Source organism: Phalacrocorax carbo, chromosome 2 (genome assembly GCF_963921805.1).
Source record: "Phalacrocorax carbo chromosome 2, bPhaCar2.1, whole genome shotgun sequence".
Taxonomy (NCBI): Eukaryota; Metazoa; Chordata; class Aves; order Suliformes; family Phalacrocoracidae; genus Phalacrocorax; species Phalacrocorax carbo.
In genome coordinates, this window is record NC_087514.1 from 50,783,141 (window position 1) to 50,801,513 (window position 18,373).

Sequence of the window (18,373 nt, forward strand, 5' to 3'; positions counted from 1 at the left end):
AGTTTCAACTATGTCAGCAGTTATTGTCCTCCCGTAGCATTTGAGTTTCAGCAGAAGAGATGAAGCATTTTTAAACCGCCAAGTTTTCCTGCAGCTCTTTCATCCTCAGTGCACTTCTGGTCTCAAATTTCTTAGGGACCCACTTGTAGTTCGCTGTTCCTCTCTATTAATCTTGCATGTCTGAACACTAGGTTGTCAGTTTCCTGAAGTAGTTTCTTGTCAGGAGACTGCCACCGGGTCACTGCATTTATAAGAAGATCAAGTACCCGCCCATTTTTACTTAAATCCACATACCTTTTCTTCCCTATACATTAGTTGTCCTTATGAGACGCTGCCTGGAGCAAGAACAGGTTTTTTTAATTCAGTAGATGTAGATGACATTGAAATGAGTAATTGAGGAAAATTATGTGTATTCTTGATAATGTGGACTATTTGTTAATAAATTGACCAATGAACAGTTCAGTTTTCACCTATTTATTGTCTGGCTTGCTTTATACGTTCACTTACTCCATAAGACTGATTCGGGTCTACACTGTGCATTTTTCAAATGTCTCTTTAGTGACTACCAAAATTGCCTGTGCTCCTCACAGGACCTACAGTATTACTTCTTAGCATCTTCTTCAGACTTTCATCCCAAGGATGCTTCCAGGATATTAACATGTGAAGGCTGCCTTCTGAATCTACAGAAACATATGTAGGGCTTTTGCACAACCAAAGTTAGTTTCTTGGAAAGACAATAGTCTGTTTGTGTGCTTGCATATTTACAGAGGTAGTTCTGCACAGTGTTTTCTTGGACTCATTTTGGACTCTGTACAAATCAGAGGTATTGCCCTCTCTTAAATAAATAGTTCTAGAAATTCACCAAAAAAATAGGGAGTTTCTATGGAGTTTATGAAAGAAGTGAGTATTCTCTTGCAGCGCGCAGTTTTGTGAACTTCTGTGTGTGAGGTCTTATCTCCAAGTCTGGAAGAGATCACGACTTCCACTGTGTGTAGTTTGTTGTGACTTGATTGAGATTCAAGAGCTGTGTTTTAAGTGGGCTGTAAAAATATGTGCTACAAATGTTAGAACTAATGATCTTCAGTTTTTTGACTTAAGTTTTGTGAAGGCATTTTCTAGGTTAGTTTTATGTCATATTAAGTATTATACGATGAATAAATGTAGCTTTATCGGAGTCTTGATTTTTCAAAAGAAAGAACAAGTTTAAAGTTCCCTTACCCCTCAAAACTACCACATAAAATGGTTCTGTTGTGTGAGACGATAGAGACCATGGTTGTTCTTTTTAGGTATCTTCATAAGAAAGAGATGTGAACCAAACTGGAAGGAAGCCAGGCACTCTGTTATTAACACAATACACAGTCTGATACAGGGTAGTGAATTCTCATTGTGGCTCTACAAAGCGTTAATGAAGTTCTAATTTAAAAAGCAAACAGAAAACCTCTACATTGCACCATGGGGACCCAACACATTTTATCACATTGTATTGTGACTAATATTAATATTGTTAATTAACAAGCTTTCTTGAGATCTAGGAATAATATGGCAACAAGTTTTTATTTTTTTTTCAAGGCTGCCTAATGTTTCTCAGTACCTCCAAACAGAGGAGCAGTGAAATGGAATGATCTAAATTACCTACTTGTTCAGAAGATATAAAAATGAAGAATATTTTTGCTAAGTGAAAAATAATTACAGTATCTCAATTTAAACCATTTTTTTTTTTACTTTAAAATGGGGACACAGACACTGCCATGCCGAAGGATAGGAACATAACTGGATCATTTTAAGAGTGGCCAATGTTTATCTTCAGAGGAAAATGAAGCTTAACAGAACTAAGGCCACTTCTCACTGAGAGATTCCACACAGGGGTTTAATGGGATTTAACTAACGCACTTTGAATTCCTACCATTAATTAATTTGGCTTAACTTTTTCCCATAACTCCACATACAGAATCTAAGTGACTATGTATTCCTTTCCTTAGAAATCCATTTTCAGTATTGACTTTATCTAGATAATTTTCCAGTACTGAGGTTTCTATGTAGGATTTCTTGTTTGTGCTCCAGCACCTAGTAATTTAAAAATATTAAATGTAATGGCAAAATCTAGCATATAGAAAACTAGATGATACCTTCCTTTTTCTCCTGGGAAGGGGCTAAGGAGTGGCTATGCTAATTTGGTGTTTTGATTTGTTTTGGTTTTAAGTGAGACTAGATACTTGTTGTCTTTGTAGAATATAAAATAAAGAAAAAAAGGTAAAAAAAGCATTGGGTTTCACCATTATAAAGTGTGCGATATGTGTTAAGTGGTTTGAATTAATGCATTATAAAAATATGTTGTTTAAGAAGTTTAGCTCCTTGTCACAACTCTTTCTTCTTCATATTTTTAATACTGGGATAAGTCTTTTCTGAAGTGGTACTACAGAGGAAGTGTGGAAGCTGTTCTATGTTAAAAGTTGTATCGACCTAACCTGGAATCCCATATAATGACATGGTGTAATCATCGTTTTCATTGCTGTATGGTGTCAGTAGGGTGCTCCTTAACTGTCTGTTTTCATTACTGAAGTTTGCATTTCTCCAAGTTCAGCCTTAATGAGATTTTCTCAGTTGATAAAACGTGGACAGTACTTGATCTCTCCTGGTCTCTTCCTGTGGCTCATAGAAACATGGGGCAGCTTGGTATGAATGAATATTTTTGTTACAGGCTGCTTGGGACTGTTCAGTGGTGGGCAGAGCATGTATTCCCATGGGCCTTTTTTCATACTGCCTGTTGTGTGACTGCCTGACTCACTGGTACACGTGGTTCATCTTTACAGGCTAAATAAGATTGTTTGGTTTGTGATAACAGCGAAATGGCTCGTTGATGGACTATAACAACAACTACATGTGTATTAAAACTATGCCCCGAGGAGTTCACAATGTTAAATAATTTTTCTACAACATACCAAGATTTCACCATCAAATTTTCAGCTGCACTTTCTTTGCAGGTGCTTTTTGAAACAAACAAACAATGGTAAAAAAGTGTTTCAGTTAGATTTGTGCATGACTAAACTAATGTCAGTGTAGTTTGAAGAAAAATTATCTAGCAAGCAGCCTTATTTAGGCCGAGTTCTATTTTGTAACTCGGTTAATGAATTGATCGCCTGCATTTGCATTGCTCCAGAAACAATGAGTTCTTATGACAGCACCAGAAATACAGAGCCTTTTTTGGTCCATCTTTAAAGGCTGAATTTTCCATGTTCTTTTTGATAGATTTAATAACAGATCATGTGTTACAGGGGACTTTTTTGCTACTCTTCCTTCTACAGGTCCAATGATGCACCAGCAGCCTCCCTCCCAGCAATACAACATGCCACAAGCAGGTGGGCAGCATTACCAGGGGCAGCAGCCACCTATGGGAATGATGGGTCAAGTTAACCAAGGAAACCACATGATGGGTCAGAGACAGATTCCTCCATACAGGCCACCACAGCAAGGTAGGACTTCACTTCAGTGTTTTTATGTCGGTTTTAAATAACCATCTTTAAAACTATGTAAAATCACTTCCTTGCTTACACCAAATTTTGATCAAATCATTGGGTATCACAGACTTTGTTTGCAGACTCTTTTTGCTACCCTCTTAAGAGTGGTTCTTGCAGCAACAGATTACTGGTATCACCATGAAACATGAAGAAAAGTATTTCTTTTGTTTTGAGTTCTTTCTGACAAAATGTACCTAAAAATACGCATCTCCTATGCTGATGCAGAATTCTGTTTCAATATTTAAATGATAGGTGTAGAAAAGGAACAGAGTACCTGCTTGGTTCCGAATTCATTCAGTTACAGAAAAGGAACACTGTTCCACAGTCTTGCTTCTTTTTTTTCCCCAGTCCTTTCAGAAAAGGAATAACTTGTATTTAACACCTTAGTCTGTTACACGCATGTTCCTAAAATGAGCTCAGAACTTAACTTTGATATATATTTGCTCAATCTAGTGCAACCAAACAACTGTGTGTGTTTGTATATATATATAGATAGATATATTTCTTTTTTTTTTTTTTTAAGTAAACCAGTTTATATATGTTGTGTGAAATGCAACAATATGGGTGGGGAGTACATTTGAGAAATATTTCTCATACTGAAGTCAGAAATTAGCAGGCTTTATAACAGAGAAAACAAGTTATTTACGTATTGACTGGTTGTGGTTTTTCAGGCCCACCACAGCAGTACTCAGGCCAGGAAGACTATTATGGGGACCAATACAGTCATGGTGGACAAGGTCCTCCAGAAGGCATGAACCAGCAATATTACCCTGATGGTAATCTCTCATAAATATTAACTTTCCCATTTTCTATACCTGCCCAATATTAATGTAGTCGTATACCCAAAATTAGGGAATGGGGCAAGAATAGTAATTGGATATTACACATTACATTTACAAAACCTTCCAAATTCAGAATTGTTACTACAGTTTAAGTTACTATGAATAGTTCATTTTACAACTTACTCGAAGTATGTAATTTGTAATACTCCCGTTTGAAACTCTTAACAGCAGTTTTAGTATTTCAAAATGAAAATTCTGTAATTGGTTTATCTAAAAGTACGGAGGGTTCCTTAGCATATCTAATATAATTGAGATTAATTAAAACAGTCTAACTTCATTATAAATAAGAAAGGGGGCGATATCCTTTCATTAAAGATTTTAATTGGAGTGCAAAAACTTGTTAAAGAGATGTGGCTTTTCGGTAAAGATTCTATTTTTTAACTTAGTGTTTAGTTTTAATATGTCGCACAAATGTGTTATTGCTGCTATGGATGGTATGGGCCTTGAGCTTAATTTTTACAAAGAAATAAAATGGTCCCTGCCCTGAGGAGCTTGTAATTGTGAATCCTCTTTAGAAGTCCCCCCAGTACATTCAAGGCAAGGCCATAACTTTGAATTGCATAAATCTGTCCTCATACCTCTTGAAATTTAGAGTGCTGAAGGCTATTGGATTGTGTTATAAGTTAGAAAAGTTGCGATTAACCTGTTTTTAGGCTGAGCAGAGACTGGGAGAACAAAGATGCTCACTCATGACCACTGCGATAATCGTGTGTGCAACTTAATGGTATCTTACGAAGTTCAAGGAACGTGGTAGACATTAACATTTTGAAAACGTATACAAAGCAAAGCTGTGTAATTGCCAAAGCAACTACTCATTGCAAATAAAAGGATACAAGTTAGTTGTTTGAATTTCTATTAAATTGATTTTTAAGATACGTCAAGCCATGTCTACATAAGGTCACGTGTTACTTTTGGAGAGATATGTGCAGAGTTATTTTACAAGTTGCATTAACTTGTAATTATTAAGCTTTCAGTTTGGAACTTCTGTGTTATGCATGTGAACTTCAGATGGTTACAGGCAATTTACTGTAATAAGGGCAATTGGATGTTACCATTGACAGCTCTGTGGCAGCACAGATAACTTCTCTAAGACCTATTCCTGCTAAAGATTCATTCTTTATCACTACCTCATTATTACTTTAATACAGAATGTAAAGAGAATATAAGGCTTATGATAATGGCTATGTATTTGTATTAGATTCAGTCAATGATGTTTGATGCAGTTGCAGAATTACAAAGACCACTTAGTTGTAGAGCTGTTTCTCCTAATTTTTATACCAACATTTTATTCCCAATATATATAACTTGTATAATTTCATTTCAAATGTAAGCAAAATTTTGGCTTGTTTTCTTGACCAAGTTAGCAGTAAGATATATTTTGGTCATCTGTAAGACAAAATATATTCGTTGTAAAAACAACAACAGGTGGGGTGCTTACTGCATGTATTGGTTTCTTAATCAGAGAACCTGTAGAGGAGGAGTCATTTGTAATGATCCTGCTCAGGACTGGAATGTAAGAGCAAAAGTTTTCTTAAGACTTGTAGGAATTCTGCTTGTAGGGAAAACTTAGAGAATGTTATTTTCTGTCACTTAAAAGCAAAATGTAATGTGGACTGTGGTTCATAACTTCATTGAGCTTTATTTGTTATATTTCACACTGCTTTTAGCATATGCTTTTGAATTGGAGATCAGCAGAACAGGTGTTAGACAAAGTATGATAATTGGTTTCTTTGTTCATTTTAATTTAATTCAGGTTATTTACATGTGAAAGGCCTAAATGCTTTCATTTTTTTTTTTGAGTGAAAGATAAAGTACTTCCCCCCTCCCGCCCCACCAGAAAGGATTATCAGAAGGTTAAGACCATCCCTTGCTGTGATGTTGCTAAAACTACTGCATTAAGCCTTTTTTTTTTCTGTCACATGTTAATTCAATATGAAAGGAAATCATATTAATAAATCTTTGGCTAATACAATTGAAAATTCTTTTTCATGTATATCCAGTTGAAATTTTTTTTCATTCTTCTGAGAAATGAAGTATTTTTAGGGTTTTCACTCAGAGGCCATTAACGTTTCTTCCTGTCTCTTGTCGAATTGATGTAGGTCATAATGATTACGGTTATCAGCAACCGTCGTATCCTGAACAAGGCTACGATAGGCCTTATGAGGATTCCTCACAACATTACTACGAAGGAGGTATCTATATACCTTCACACACATACGCACATACATTCCCTCTCCTCCCCCACCCGCAACGGGAACAAAAATTCTTGCACAACACGACTTATACCCATGCAAAGCTCTTGTAGAATACTAGTTGCTGGCTGTCTTGAAATTGCAGGGAACTTGAAGCATTCAGAATAATTTCTTGCAAACACCTAAAATATATAACCACAATTTGCCATTTCTAACAACAGTAAAATGACTAAAACACTCTAGAATTTTTTTTTTTACCTCAATGGAAATTTTTATTTAAACATAAATTTGTTGGTTCAGTTGTATATCTTTTTGTGTGTGTATATATTGTATAATTATAGTGCTGTGAGGAAACAGCTTGCTGATCTTGTGTAGCTAGTCTGTGCTCTTGTAGCTGTCCTTAATTTTGTCTTTTTTAATTTTATTTAGCATAGTCATGATCTTATGACTGTGATGTTCCAGTAAATGTAATGCTCGTTTGGCAGAGATGCTGAAAATGCTGCAGTTCAACTTTGCAAAATTGGCTTTAACTGCAGTTTGTTTGGCCGAATTCCTTCCGTTTGGTTTGAGTTTTCTTTGTTTTGTTCAGTTTTTTAAATCAATATTGCATTTTCATTTTGTTCTTGTGTTGTTGGCTGTGCATCTTAGAAGGAAAAAATTAATAAAGTAGGTATCTTTATAAGTTTTTTGCTTTCTTGCAATCGTCTTACAGGAAACTCGCAATATGGTCAGCAGCAAGATGCATATCAAGGACCACCACAACAGCAGGGTTATCCACCACAACAGCAGCAATATCCAGGCCAACAAGGCTATCCAGGACAACAGCAGGGTTATGGTAAGAATCTGAAGACACAGACAGCTATCACAGAGAGACTAAGAGAGATCCTCATATGTTATTCCATCCCTGTTTTACTGAGTTGAAAGGCCTGGCTTGTGCAAAAAAGCCGTATGCCTGCCATTTCACTGGGCCAGAACAAGAAAGTGTAGAAGACAGCGTATTTTGGGAAGTAGATCTGTTGGCAATCCAGGACAGTGTGGTAGCACAGGAAGCCAAAGGTGACTAGACAGCGTTATAACAGCTGCCTGTAATTTAGAAAGACCTGGAAAGTATCTGCTGTTTTCTGTCCTCTGTAGGTGAACACAGTCAGGAGGGCACAAAGATAGCAAAGAACCATTTATACCCTTTCATCCTTGGATTTGCCATTTAGAACAAAATCTTTTAAAACTAGTTTAAAATTCCATCCAACATACATTAATCATTCTTTTAAAATTCTGGTACTGAACAGTAAGGAAACAAATATAAGTATTGCCACTGCAGCTTTCAAGAGAGTTTGTCTTACAGATTTGCACTAGTGGTGCAAACCTTCTGATGTATGGCAGGAATGAGAAATCCTCTGCCACAAGTGAGATAATGTAGTCCTTGGATTCAAGGAAAACCTCCCACACCGGAAACTTAAAGTAGTAGTATGTAATTTTTGTGGGTTACTTCTGAAAACTTGAGGTCAGAAGAGCATACTGAAAATCCTGCTCTTTTAAGTTTTACTAGCTTGCATATTGTAAAGCTGTACATATTTATCTGGGAAGAATCTCTGAAATCTAACTCCATATATCTTAACTTTTAGCTTTGTTGCAGGTTTAAGTGCTAAAACTCAGCATTGTGGGTATGTGAGGAGGTGCATGGCTGACTTGTTTGTCCTGTAGGTAAATGCCAGATTTGCATTAAATCCAGTTATGTCGAGAAAGAATTCAGTTTTAAGAGGATCTACTGAGATTTAGCAAGGTTTCTCCTTTTCGAGGTTATGGATGAATTGATAGTTTTAAAATAATATTCATGTGCTTATATTCTTCTAAGTGTAACATAGGAATAGAATGAAGATCAGAGTGAAGGTCTATCTAGCTCACTATTCTAAATTTTGTAAGTAAAGAAATAAAATCTGACTCTGAAAATTTAGGTTAAGAAATACTGGAGGAAAGGGATGAAGAAATCTGTTGGAGTGACTTACCCACCATAATTTATAAACCCAAATAGCATACATCTCAATTTCTGTTTTTTAGCAGAAATAGATATTGAGGTTCCACTTTTATTTTCTAAAATCTATCACTGAATAGTTAGAATTACCATTAATAAATAAAACCAAGTTTCATTTGTCAGATGAACACAGCACTTTTTAGGATGCAGTTTTCTTGCTCAATTTAATATGTAATTGCTTTCTAATTTGCAAAAATAAATCGGCATCCCAGACATTATTATCAATCTTTAAGGTTTTGTTCCACTGTAGAAAGCTGAAACTGCATACTTGAAGGGGATTTGAGGCCTGAGGAGAATGGTAATAGCTTATGGAGCTTTTCTTCTTCAGGTCATCATTTTGACTGTCTCATAGGTCCAGAATTACTGAAAGAGTTACCATCTCATGTCATAATAATATCCAGTGCCTGTAGCTAACACTAGCCCTCAATTGCATTATTGCTTAAAGACATCTATTTCTTCTCGGTGAGGGGACACACAACAAAAAAAAGTGTTGTTTTTTTCTTAAAAAGAAAGCACTTCTGAAGAGTTATAAATCTTCCTGTAAATCTATCTACCTGGACTTTAGTAAAGCGTTTGATACTGTCTCCCCCCGCATCCTCCTAGAGAAGATGGATGCTTATGGCTTAGACCTGTGTACTCTTCACTGGGTAAAAACCTGGCTGGATGACCAGACCCAGAGAGTTATGATGAACGGAGCTAAATCCACTTCATGTCAGTGACAAGCGGGGTTCCCCAGGGCTCAGTATTTGGGCCAGTCTTGTTTAAGATCTTTGTCAATGATCTGGGTGAGGGGATTGAGTGCACCCTCAGTTCATTTGCAGATGACACCAAATTGGGTGGGAGCATTGATCTGCTGGAGGGTAAGAAGGCTCTGCAGAGGGATCTGGACAGGCTGGATCGATGGGCCAGGGTCAACTGTATGAGGTTTAACAAGGCCAAGTGTCACGTCCTGCACTTGGGTCACAACAGCCCCATGCAACGCTACAGGCTTGGGGAGGAGTGGCTGGAAAGCCATCTAGCAGAAAAGGACCTGGGGGTGTTGATTTACAGCTGGCTGAACATGGGCCAGCAGTGTGCCTAGGTGGCCAAGAAGGCCAACAGCTTCGTGGCTTGTATAAGGAACAGTGTGGCCAGCAGGAGCAGGGAAGTGATCGTGCCCCTGTACTCGGTGCTGGTGAGGCCGCACCTCGGCTACCGTGTTCAGTTTTGGGCCCCTCACTACAAGGAGGACATCGAGGTGCTGGAGCGTGTCCAGAGAAGGGCAGTGAAGCTGGGGCAGGGTCTGGAGAACAAGTCTTATGAGGAGCAGCTGAAGGAGCTGGGGTTGTTTCAGCCCGGAGAAGAGGAGGCTGAGGGGAGACCTTATCGCTCCCTACAACTACCTGAAAAGAGGTTGTAATGAGGTGGGTGTTGGTCTTTTCTCAGGTAACAAGTTTTAGGACAAGAGGAAATGGCCTGAGGTTGTGTCACTAGGGACAGAATGAGAGGAAACAGCTTCAGGCTGCATCTGGGGGAGTTTAGATTGGATATTAAGAAAATGTCTTTTTCACACATTGGAAGAGGCTGCCCAGAGAGGTGGTGGAGTCACCATCCCTGGAGGTATTTAAAAGACATGCAGACGTGGCACTTCAGGGCATGGTTTAGGAGGCCTGGTGGTGTTGGATTGACCGTTGGACTTGATGATCCTAGAGGTCTTTTCCAACCTTAACGATTCTATGATTCCTAAGTGCCAATTTTTACGGGGTGGTGTTGAAAAAGCTAATGTAGATCAACTGCAAAAGATCCATATGGAGTGTCACTGAAAAACACAGTACACCATCTCTCCCAAGGTAGGAGGGGATGAGGTTAATTTTGTGTGGAACGTGTCTGCACTGCCTGATGTCAGTTAGGTACAGCTTGCAAAGGTAAATAGGCTGAGTCCCTGTGAATAGTAACAAAGATTTTGTGTTGACAATGAACTTCCTCTTACAGTCAAAAAAGGCTGGAACCAAAGGTTTTTTTATATGTTTGCTTTTTCCTATCCTTTTCCTGAAAAGTTAAGAAGACCAGAGGAGTATGGAGTAGAGGGTGCTTTTTTCCACCCTACAATAGTATTTACTGGTTGTCACATTTTATGCATGTAACTTGCTTGCCTGACATCCCATTTATGATTGCCTGCTGTGGTGTATGCTTGCTGTGGAACTGACTTTCTGGCAGTGCAGCGTTGCTAGTCTCTTCAAATGGTCCAAATGCTGAACACAGCTGATCATCTGCCTGCTCCTGGCATTATAAAGTTCTGGAACTGGAGCAGCATACAACAGGAGAAGAGTGTGCTTCCCTACATTTTAGAAAGTGGTGGTGGTCATGATTTGTCATTTCTTGCCTTGTTCTTCGCTGTCCTATGACCTCATGTGTGGAACTACATGCACTGGTAATAATTAATATATAAATAAAGGTAAATGTTTCTGTGGTTGGAGCACAGGCCCTGTCAACTAAGGTGCTTTCCAGGGTCCTCCAGAGAGGAAGACACTGTTCCCTGATATGTTTTTAGGTAGGAATAGACCTAATTGCACAGTAGTGATACTTAACCCTGATCAGTTGTAAAATTCAATGTTTTTACTGGTCTCTTCTTCCTAACACTTCAAGCGATCCTTTTTCTTTTTTTTTAATTTACATTTTAATGATCTCCAGGCCCCTCCCAGAGTGGTCCAGGACCTCAGTATCCCAATTATCCACAAGGACAAGGCCAGCAGTATGGGGGATACAGACCCACACAGCCTGGGCCACCACAGCCACCACAGCAGAGGCCTTATGGATATGACCAGGTATTCTTTCATTTGATGAGAAAGTTGTGATTCTTACACACTCATTTGATAGTCTTCGTTTCTTGCGGACATTTAAACTAGTGAATTTGAGGACATGGTCTCTCAGGTGTATATATACAGTTCTCACAGATTTTATTTCCAGGTGAGTTGCCCAGATTAATTTGTCTGGAGGTGTGATTAGTGATTCTCTTCTAAGTTTATGAATTTTAATGCGATTTGGCAAAGTGAGGCACTCCAGACAGTAGTTTTGGACCTTAAAACTTAAGGTGATCTGTTTCATGGCCTCATGGGGGATGACTAGAATGAAAGGCGAGGTTCCTAAATCTTATGGAGGATCATTCTTAATTACTGCTTTGCGATAAAAGCGGTTGAATTGATTTTCCACAAACACAAATAAAGTAATTGTCTTCTCCAGTTGCAGAATCACCTCAATTGTGCAACTGAAGTCCCTGCACTATAGAGCTGTGTGGGGAGACATGAAGCCTATTTTTGCACAGATTTTCTCTGAGCTGTATAAAGGAACCCTGAACATGGGCAAGAAGTTACCTGAAAAATCAACTGCTTCTTCCTGTCACTTCAAAGATAAGTTTAAAACAAACAAGAACCACCAAACTGTAGGCTGGAGTTGTAGTGGACGACTCCTGTAAGAAAACCATCTTCTGATTAAAGGATGAAGCAGAGGTTTTATTCCTGTAGGAAGTATTAAACTGTAACAATCTAATCTTTGCCATATGAATCATTCAGAAATGTCATTAAAATGTACACTGTTACTTTCCTGACATAAATAAAGCGGAGAGTAACTAAGTACACCTTATGATCAAGTTGAGGTTCTAGTGTTTAAATGAAATCCTGATATGTCAGTAGAAGATCAGTTGAACTTTCAAGAAGAACTTTACCTCGGAAGTGAGAATAGCCACAATTGGCTGCATTTTTAAAGAAGAGTTGGCTTCCTTTCTACAGAAATTAGAAAAGACAAGGAAGAAGGAACAAACTCTTTCAGTGTGTTAGAGATGCAATTACTTCTGATTATTTAACAGATAAAGAAAATGCTCATGCACTGAACTAATAGCTTCCTCCTGCAAATAATAAGCTACAGGAGAATGTTTTGCTTGTGGCAAATGTAGGGTCAAGGAAACTTAATCTCAATTTGCCAAGTGTCTTCCAGCTTTCTTTGCAGTGTAAGTGGATAACCCTCTCTGTAGATAGGCTCTGCTCCTCCAGTTTGTGTAATCTAAGTTCCACTGGGAAACTCAATTACAGAAGACCTCCCCACTCTTTCATACTAGCCATTCCCACAGGAATTGTGCTGCTTAAATTCTCATCTGGCAGCTGTTCTAAAACCAGTCTTCCCAACTGATTGTCATATTACAATGGTAAAAAACTGACATTGCAACATAAAACTGGAATTTCAAATACTGCCTTATCGTGACGGTACTTAACATGAAATGGTGATGGGACCGCAGTTTGGAGCATGTTCACTTCATAGCACACTACTTGTTTCTGCAAGCCTTGAACTCTGGTGAAGGATCATGGTAAGCATGTAATGTTGATCCTTTCACCTCCGCCCTCCTCTGCAGTATGTGACATTTTGTCAAAAGAAATAGAGAATATCAATAAAGGTAATAATTTTAGGTACCAGATTATTGATTCCCATAGGATATGTTGACGAGTTTTCTATGTTCACCGGGCTGTGCCTTGGTTTTTGAGATACATGTATCAGTCCTTTTTTGTGATGCTTGATACATGAATATTTTCAGGTATCTCTGAAAGCAGGTTGGTTTCCTAAATTACTTTGAATGTAGGTGTCTTTGTTTTTGAAGTAGTTTTCAAAGTTTAGGTGGGAAGTAATTCCCGTCTTTTATTTTTGACGGTGTTGTGCAAATTTCACAGCAGTGTAGTGAATTTAAAGATGTACACTTCTGATCAAATTAGGTTCCTGGATTTAAATCTGTATCATCAGTCTTAATTTTACTTTAAAACACAAAGAATTTTTAGTGAGATGAAAGTCTGTACCACTTACTCATATTGGTTTATCATTTATTATTATTTGCTTCCACCTTTTAACATCGTAGTTTATTTGGATGGTCTTCTGATTTCAGCTTTTAATACAGAAAAATATGCCTTGTGGTTTGATTATGTATTTTGCATTTCTTTCTTAGGGTCAGTATGGAAATTATCAACAGTGAAAAAGTACTCACATTCCGGTAGGCAATATCTGTTAGCAGCCTTATTGTCTCCTCAGCACTGTGGACATCTTCCTGAGATGAGAACCTACCATTCCATCTAGCTTTTGGAAAAATCTTGTGGCTGTTTTATGGTATACAGTCTTTATGGGTTAATTGTTAAAGACTGTAGATTCTCAGAAACTGATTTCACATCTCTACTCTAGATGGCAATATTGGACAGAAAATACGTGACATAACAATTTGCAGTGAGTTGGGAACTATATGTCAAATAGACTGTTACAGACTGAAAGGTGCGAACAGCTTTGTATGTTTATGAAGGTTATGGGAATTTAATATTTTTTCCACAGATTTCTTTTGTAGGGGGAAAGGGGAAATGCACACTTTTTACAGCAGCAATATTTTGTATATTATGTTTTTCATGTGGTGAATATGCAAGACAGTACACTACTCGCTGGGCAGGATAAGAAATCTACTGTTAAAAATGGGTTGGGGCATGATAAGTGCTTGATTGTATAAGTCTCGAAATGGTGTACAATAAAGATAACAGTGAAAAAAGATGGAGAGCATCATACATCACTGATAGGTTCATGTACGAAGAATAAGAATCCCAGTTATCTAAATGGGAACATAATTAAGGACAGTATAATATAGTCTTGTGCAAAGATTAATTTTTTAAGCTTTCCAATTTTTCTGAGTGAAGCATTTTTGTAAAAATTGTTTCTAACAGTTTGACAATTTTCTGTAACATTTTTTGGGTAACAAGATAAACGTTTGGGTTTCATTTCTCAAGTGTTTTGTCACAGCTTTGCATAAGCAAGCTGTAATCCCTTTTAATAATTGCAATAACAAAGAAAATGACAAGTGTTAATTTTACTTGGCTTGAATATGCAAAGAACTTGAAAAAGAATATGGAGGACAGGACTGTATTGTATCAGTGTATTTTAACCTTTAGTTGAATAATTTGTATGTATCAAAATAGCCTAGAAGACTTTGTAAAACCTATCTAAACTTTCCTAACTGGGAGTTAATATCTTTAGAAAGGGGGCATTTTTTGTGTGTGTCCATTTTTCTTATTGGTTAACATGAGACCAAGGGATGTTTTCTAACATCGAACATAAAACCTGTTGGTGAGGTAAATGCCAGATTTTGTTTTGAACTGCATTAATGCTTATAGTGTTGCATGTGAGATAGAGGCAGCACCTTGATCAATAGCGTAGTACACAAAAAGTTGGTTTTGAGACTGTCCTGCAACTGTACATCAGATAAATAGATGGATATTCTGTTGTGCAGGAATACATGCATTCAAGAATTCCTGGCAACTTTTCTAAAGGATAAAACTTAAAATCAGCCCAGGAGTAAAATTATATTTTTTTTCAGGTGACGATCATGTTGGGGGGGCGAGCAGAACAACTGGTGTTCAAAATACGTATGACATTATACATGGAAGACAAGATTTTCAATTTGTTCATAATTTTTAAAGGGAAAACAATTTCCTTAAAGTCGACAGAAAACACACATCAAGGTTTGAACAGATATGGCATGAGGAGCATTATTATGAATGAAATGCTTGTAGGGTCTGTGCCAATTTTCCACCACTGTGTACTTCATTGCTATTTAAAACTGTACTCCATCAATTCTAACGGAAGAATAAATTATTTGTGATTTTAATTTTCTCATTTGTTTCTTTAAATTAGATCCCTGTCACTCTGATGTCTCATCTGGAGACTCTGCTGTGAGTTTTTATTTTATAGAAGTTTGGCCAGAATAACCAAACTGTATTTGCATTCTAGGACTTTATCAAAATTCTCTTGCCATAGCCAAGTTAATTAGAATTAACTGTTCAGTAATCAGCATGTTGTGTAGGTTGTTTGTTACAAAATTCTTCCTCTGAAAATGAAGGTCCATGAGGCTATAATCAAGATGACTGAATTAGATAAATGAGTCGAGGAGGCAAAAATGTGTTGAACCCAACCTGGTGTAGATATGTTATCTCATTTGAAATAAGCTCAACTGACATTAAGAAATAATTTGTCTTGCCAGCCCATCTTCTGTTGTCTTATTCTCCTTTTTAATGGAAACTAAAATTGCAATTTTAATAAGCAGAATTTCCTCCAGGGTTTCCCTCCTAGAGACTACTGCATTTGCAAGGTTTAATTGTTTTATAACGGTCCTGTTTCGTAAAACTTTTTAATTGGTGGTGACAAAAATTACCTTATTCCTCTGATACTATGCCAGAAGAACAACTTGAGAGGAGATAGCTCCATGCAAAAGTATTTCTGCTGAAATTATGTATTAAAAAAGAAACCAGTTTTCCCTAAACAAAAAAAAAAAAGCAGCAGGAATGCACGACAGGACCAGGATGAAATAGCAAGATACAAGGTTCATTTTAGTACGTATTCTTTATTAAATAAAATCCAACCCATAGGAAACTAGTAAAAAAGGTGTTATGTTTGGCATTTTACATGTAGAATGTAAAGAGGAAGACCTAAGAGGGGGGATTGACACAGCAAATCAAGTACATGAGCAGAAACGATACAAACGTTCAGAGTAAAGAGGAGGAATTAGTGAATTAAGTGGCTTTTGGTTATCATAGTGCTGTATTTTTGACATCGTATTTTGCTCCTCCTTTTCGGGCAGTTTTATCTCCCTTTCTGATCTGTGAACGACACACAGAAGGGAGAAGCTGGATCACTGCTTCAAACAAAACTGACTTTACAAGGTGGTAATAATGTAAGTAAGCAAACATGCCACTTTATAGAGCAGGATAAATCTATCTTTTTACAAATAGTCCTGCTTTTGTTTTCATATTTAAAATTACTTCTAAATGTTTAAAGTAATTGATTTTTTTGAGAAAATACTCCTGATGAAAGAGGGGCAAGGACTTCAGTGCAAAAATATCATTGTACTTCTACAGTTCCTACCACAGAGGATGCTGAAACACTTTATGTGATTTTAAAAAAAATAATCAGATTTTAGATTCCAAAAAAAGGAGAGAATACTTAAATTTACAAAATGAAGAGGAATTATTACATCAGCAAGTCCAGGTGGAATTCAGCCAGAAGGCCTGAAGAAGTTTAAAAAGAAAGTAGCTGATTTTCCTACATGAGCAACAGTTGCTGTATCATAAAATAGAAGCATAAGGATGAAATCCTATGAAATGAACCCAAACAAACCTTCTGAAGTGAATTAATAACTGGATAAAGTAGTAAGTTAAATGAAAAAAAAAAATTTCAATGATGTATTAAATATGTTTGTTAAAAAAAAAAAAAACAAACCAAAATGTGCCCCTTCATCTGCTGGAATTGCTTTAAACAGTGATAGCACAGTCTGATGGAATTGATCTTTATTTGTATGTTCACAAAGCCTGAAGTTCTCTGAGAAGCTGCTACCATAAAAATAAAGCATGCAGTAAGGTGGACTGTCAAGCGCTGGAAATTAGATAAGATGGGGGGAGAATAGGCATAAGTGCTAAATATAAAAAAATATGGATATTGATAACGAAGTATGCCAGAGCTCTATTGGGACCACTGATAAACACTTACCAAATAAAACGGAGAAAAGAGTACATGTTCTGGTTGCAAAATGAGGTGGAAATGGTGCTACTTCGATTATGCAGGACTTAAAACTTTGTGGAAATGCAGTGGACCATAGCAGAACTTAAGAAAGAGCTGATGTTTACGAATACAACAAAGTCGGTACTGGGTGGGATAATACCAGTTTACTCATACGCAGTTAATCAGCCATCAGGAGAAATTCTGTGGCTCGTGCAGTAAAATGTAGGTTCAGTGGGTATCGGAAGTCAGTGCCACCAAAATGTTCAAAAAGAGGTGGTTTGGAATGCTTAACCAAGTACCCTAATACTGTAATCAGAGTTTTACCAACCCGCTGAATTACTGTGTTCATCCTTGTCTCTCCCTTGTCCAAAAAAGGTAGGTCAGGTAAAAGACAGGTGGGTGATGAGTGGTCAAGAGCGAATGAAAGATGTTTGGGATTCTTTATTTCAGAAGGTACTATGTATAAACCAGAGGTACACAACAGATAGTGTCATTTTTGCAAGGATACAGAAACATGAGGAAAATTAAAGGCAACAGCTGTAAAAATGATAACAGAAAATGCTTTTTCGACATGCACAACTGCAAACTCGGTCCTCAAGATATTATTGAAGCCAGGGGCTTGGTAGGATTAAAAAATGAATTGGGTATATAGGAGAGAACATGCACAGTTGCATCAGGTCAGGTGAAACAGTTTATTTTGAAAGAATGTAAAACCTCATGCTTCACAGCTGTAAGCAACAAGCAATATGCTAGAGTTCGGAAGATATTTCTGTTGGTGCGTTGACAGTAAATATTGGGACTGCATTTAGATTTCTTTTTACCATAACTTTTGGTACCTTACTCTGCAAAAACCTGGCAGTAGGCATTATCAGCAGACTACTGGTTCAGGTTGCAGAATTAAACTGAAATGTAAATCTGAACCGGGGTGGCAATGTTCTGTTCAGAAAATTATTGTTTTTCCACTATGGTGAAATACATCACCAAAATGATGTGAATAGTGAAATACTTACGTTTCAAGCCTGCAAGATGCTGGATGCTTTTGCTCAATTCTCATAAGCCTCCAGGACACAGATTTTTCAAGAAAAATTCTTGACTAATCTAGGGGAATGTATGATCTCCTGTTCCTGAGATCTGATGATTTTACAAGCGGAGTTTTTCAGCTTTCTGTAGGTAATGTTTTCTGATTTTCCCTTACTATTCCTCACTAGGTCTTAAGAAATGAATCATGTGAGTGGCTTCACATATTTACAC

The 18,373-nt window shown here is 37.3% G+C and overlaps 1 protein-coding gene across 3 annotated transcripts in view; it reads left to right on the forward strand.

The window, feature by feature from the left end:
• SS18 (SS18 subunit of BAF chromatin remodeling complex) overlaps positions 1-15,236 on the forward strand; it is a 45,582-nt gene extending 30,346 nt beyond the window's left edge. Inside the window, exons 6-11 of one of the 3 annotated variants that reach the window (XM_064442832.1) lie at positions 3,303-3,470; positions 4,187-4,291; positions 6,457-6,549; positions 7,262-7,384; positions 11,249-11,382; positions 13,542-15,236. In XM_064442832.1, the coding sequence (XP_064298902.1) occupies positions 3,303-3,470; positions 4,187-4,291; positions 6,457-6,549; positions 7,262-7,384; positions 11,249-11,382; positions 13,542-13,568 (650 nt within the window). In that variant the 3' untranslated portion in view covers positions 13,569-15,236. The remainder of the gene's footprint in view (positions 1-3,302; positions 3,471-4,186; positions 4,292-6,456; positions 6,550-7,261; positions 7,385-11,248; positions 11,383-13,541) is intronic. The other 2 variants (XM_064442833.1, XM_064442834.1) reach the window with 2 other exon arrangements.
• Positions 15,237-18,373: the final 3,137 nt, after the last annotated feature.